Raw genomic sequence first — 1,925 nt, 5'->3', positions numbered from 1 at the left:
ATTGCTTAAAATATTTAGTAACTCTGGACTCGAGAGATGACTCAGTAGATATGAGCACTGACTGCTCTTTCAGAGGACCCAGCTTTGATTCTCAGTACCCACACAATGGCTAACAACCATCTGTAACCTCAGTTCCAGGAGTTCTGACACCTTCTTCTAACCTCCACAGACATTGCAGGACATGGGTGCCCTTACATATATGCAGGTGATACACTCATACACATAGAATAAAAATAATGAATAAAATATGAATAAACAATATTTTATGGTTTCTTTTTTGTTTTTTCACTTTTTTATTTGAGGTTTAAAATTGTAGTATACTTTTTATACTTTTTTCTTTTCTCCTTTTCAGACAATTTTTGAGCTGTGACTCCTTTAATGGGCTGGTACAATGCAGCAGAACAGCACTGTAACTGAGTTTGTACTGTTAGGATTAACACAGGATCCTCTGAAGCAGAAAATGGTGTTTGTAATCTTCTTATTTTTATACATGGGAACTGTGTTAGCAAACACTCTTATCATGGTGACCATCAAGTTCAGCCGGAAACTTGGAAGCCCCATGTACTTCTTCCTGTTTTATTTGTCTCTCACTGATTACTGCTTTTCAACAACTATAGCCCCCCGACTCATTGTGGATGCCCTCTCAGCAAAGAAAACAATTTTCTACAACGAGTGTATGACACAAATCTTTGCTCTGCATCTCTTTGGCTGCATGGAGATCTTGGTCCTCATTCTCATGGCTGTGGATCGCTATGTGGCCATCTGTAAACCCTTGTATTACCCTGTCATCATGAGCCGGCAAATCTGTGTCAGCTTGATCATTTTTTCATGGTTAGGGTCTTTTTTCCATGCCACTACTCAGGTTATACTGGCCTTGAGATTGCTATTCTGTGGACCCAACTCGATTGACCATTATTGCTGTGATTTGCAGCCTTTGATGAAACTTGCCTGCATGGATACATATATGATAAATCTGTTGGTAGTGACCAACAGTGGTGCACTTTGCTCAAGCAGTTTCATAATCTTGCTGATCTCATACTTTGTCATCTTACATTCCCTTCTAAATCATAGTGTGGAAGGGAGGAGAAAAGCTCTTTCCACCTGCACATCTCATGTCACTGTGGTTGTCCTATCCTTTGGCCCCTGTATATTCATATATGCACGGCCCCCAACCACTTTCCCCATGGACAAGATGGTGGTATTATTTTATACAATTGGAACACCCTTACTGAATCCACTCATCTACACCTTGAGGAATGCAGAAGTAAAATGTGCCATGAAAAATTTATGTCATATTTAAATTATGGCTGGATATGTGTACCTATCAAATACGATCATGTTTGAATACAGGCTAAAATTGTGCATCAATAATTTTTCTTCTACAATTGTTTTTTCCAACTAGGCAGTTTCCAAAATATAAAACTTACCCCTGGAGCTGGAGAGATGGCCCAGCAGTTAAGAATAGTGATGATGCTTACAGAGGATCTGGGTTCAATTCCCAGCACCCACATGGTGTCTAACAATCATTCATAGCTCCACTTCCAGGGGAATCCAACGCCTTCTTCTGATATCCACAGGCATTGCATGACACAGGTGCACTTACACAGATGCAGGCATAATACTCATGCGCATAAAATAAAAATAAATAAAGTATTTTTTAAAACCTTACCTCTTTGTGCAGCAATATAGTACATTTTATTCCTTTCTGTTTATGATTGTAATATATGTATACCATCTCTTAAATTTAAATATGAATCTCTTTCTTCCAGAATTTTCAATTTTGGCAGTATTTCTGATATATTATATCACATCTCTATGTACACCCATTAGTTTGATAATAAGAAAGGTATTAATGTAATCACAATTGTTCATACATCTTCATATTTATAAATATCTGCAGTTGTCTATATGTGCTTCATTCACTA

The 1,925-nt window shown here is 37.7% G+C and overlaps 1 protein-coding gene across 1 annotated transcript; it reads left to right on the top strand.

Annotated features, from left to right (window-relative positions):
* The first annotated feature begins 391 nt into the window (after positions 1 to 391).
* Positions 392 to 1,300, top strand: LOC103729592 (olfactory receptor 4C11-like). The gene has a single exon (XM_008827669.1). It carries the CDS (start codon positions 392 to 394, stop codon positions 1,298 to 1,300), a length of 909 nt encoding a protein of 302 aa, XP_008825891.1.
* The last annotated feature ends 625 nt before the right edge of the window (positions 1,301 to 1,925 follow it).

This window comes from Nannospalax galili, unplaced genomic scaffold (assembly GCF_000622305.1).
Source record: "Nannospalax galili isolate Female #2095 unplaced genomic scaffold, S.galili_v1.0 scaffold593, whole genome shotgun sequence".
NCBI classification, from domain to species: domain Eukaryota; kingdom Metazoa; phylum Chordata; class Mammalia; order Rodentia; family Spalacidae; genus Nannospalax; species Nannospalax galili.
The sequence above is the reverse complement of the archived record's forward strand: the minus strand, read 5'-3'. Positions and strand labels throughout refer to the sequence as shown.

What these genes read in the sequence shown, in the direction of transcription:
- LOC103729592 (XM_008827669.1), top strand. Translation starts at nt 392, where the DNA reads ATGCAGCAGAACAGCACTGTAACTGAGTTTGTACTGTTAGGATTAACA.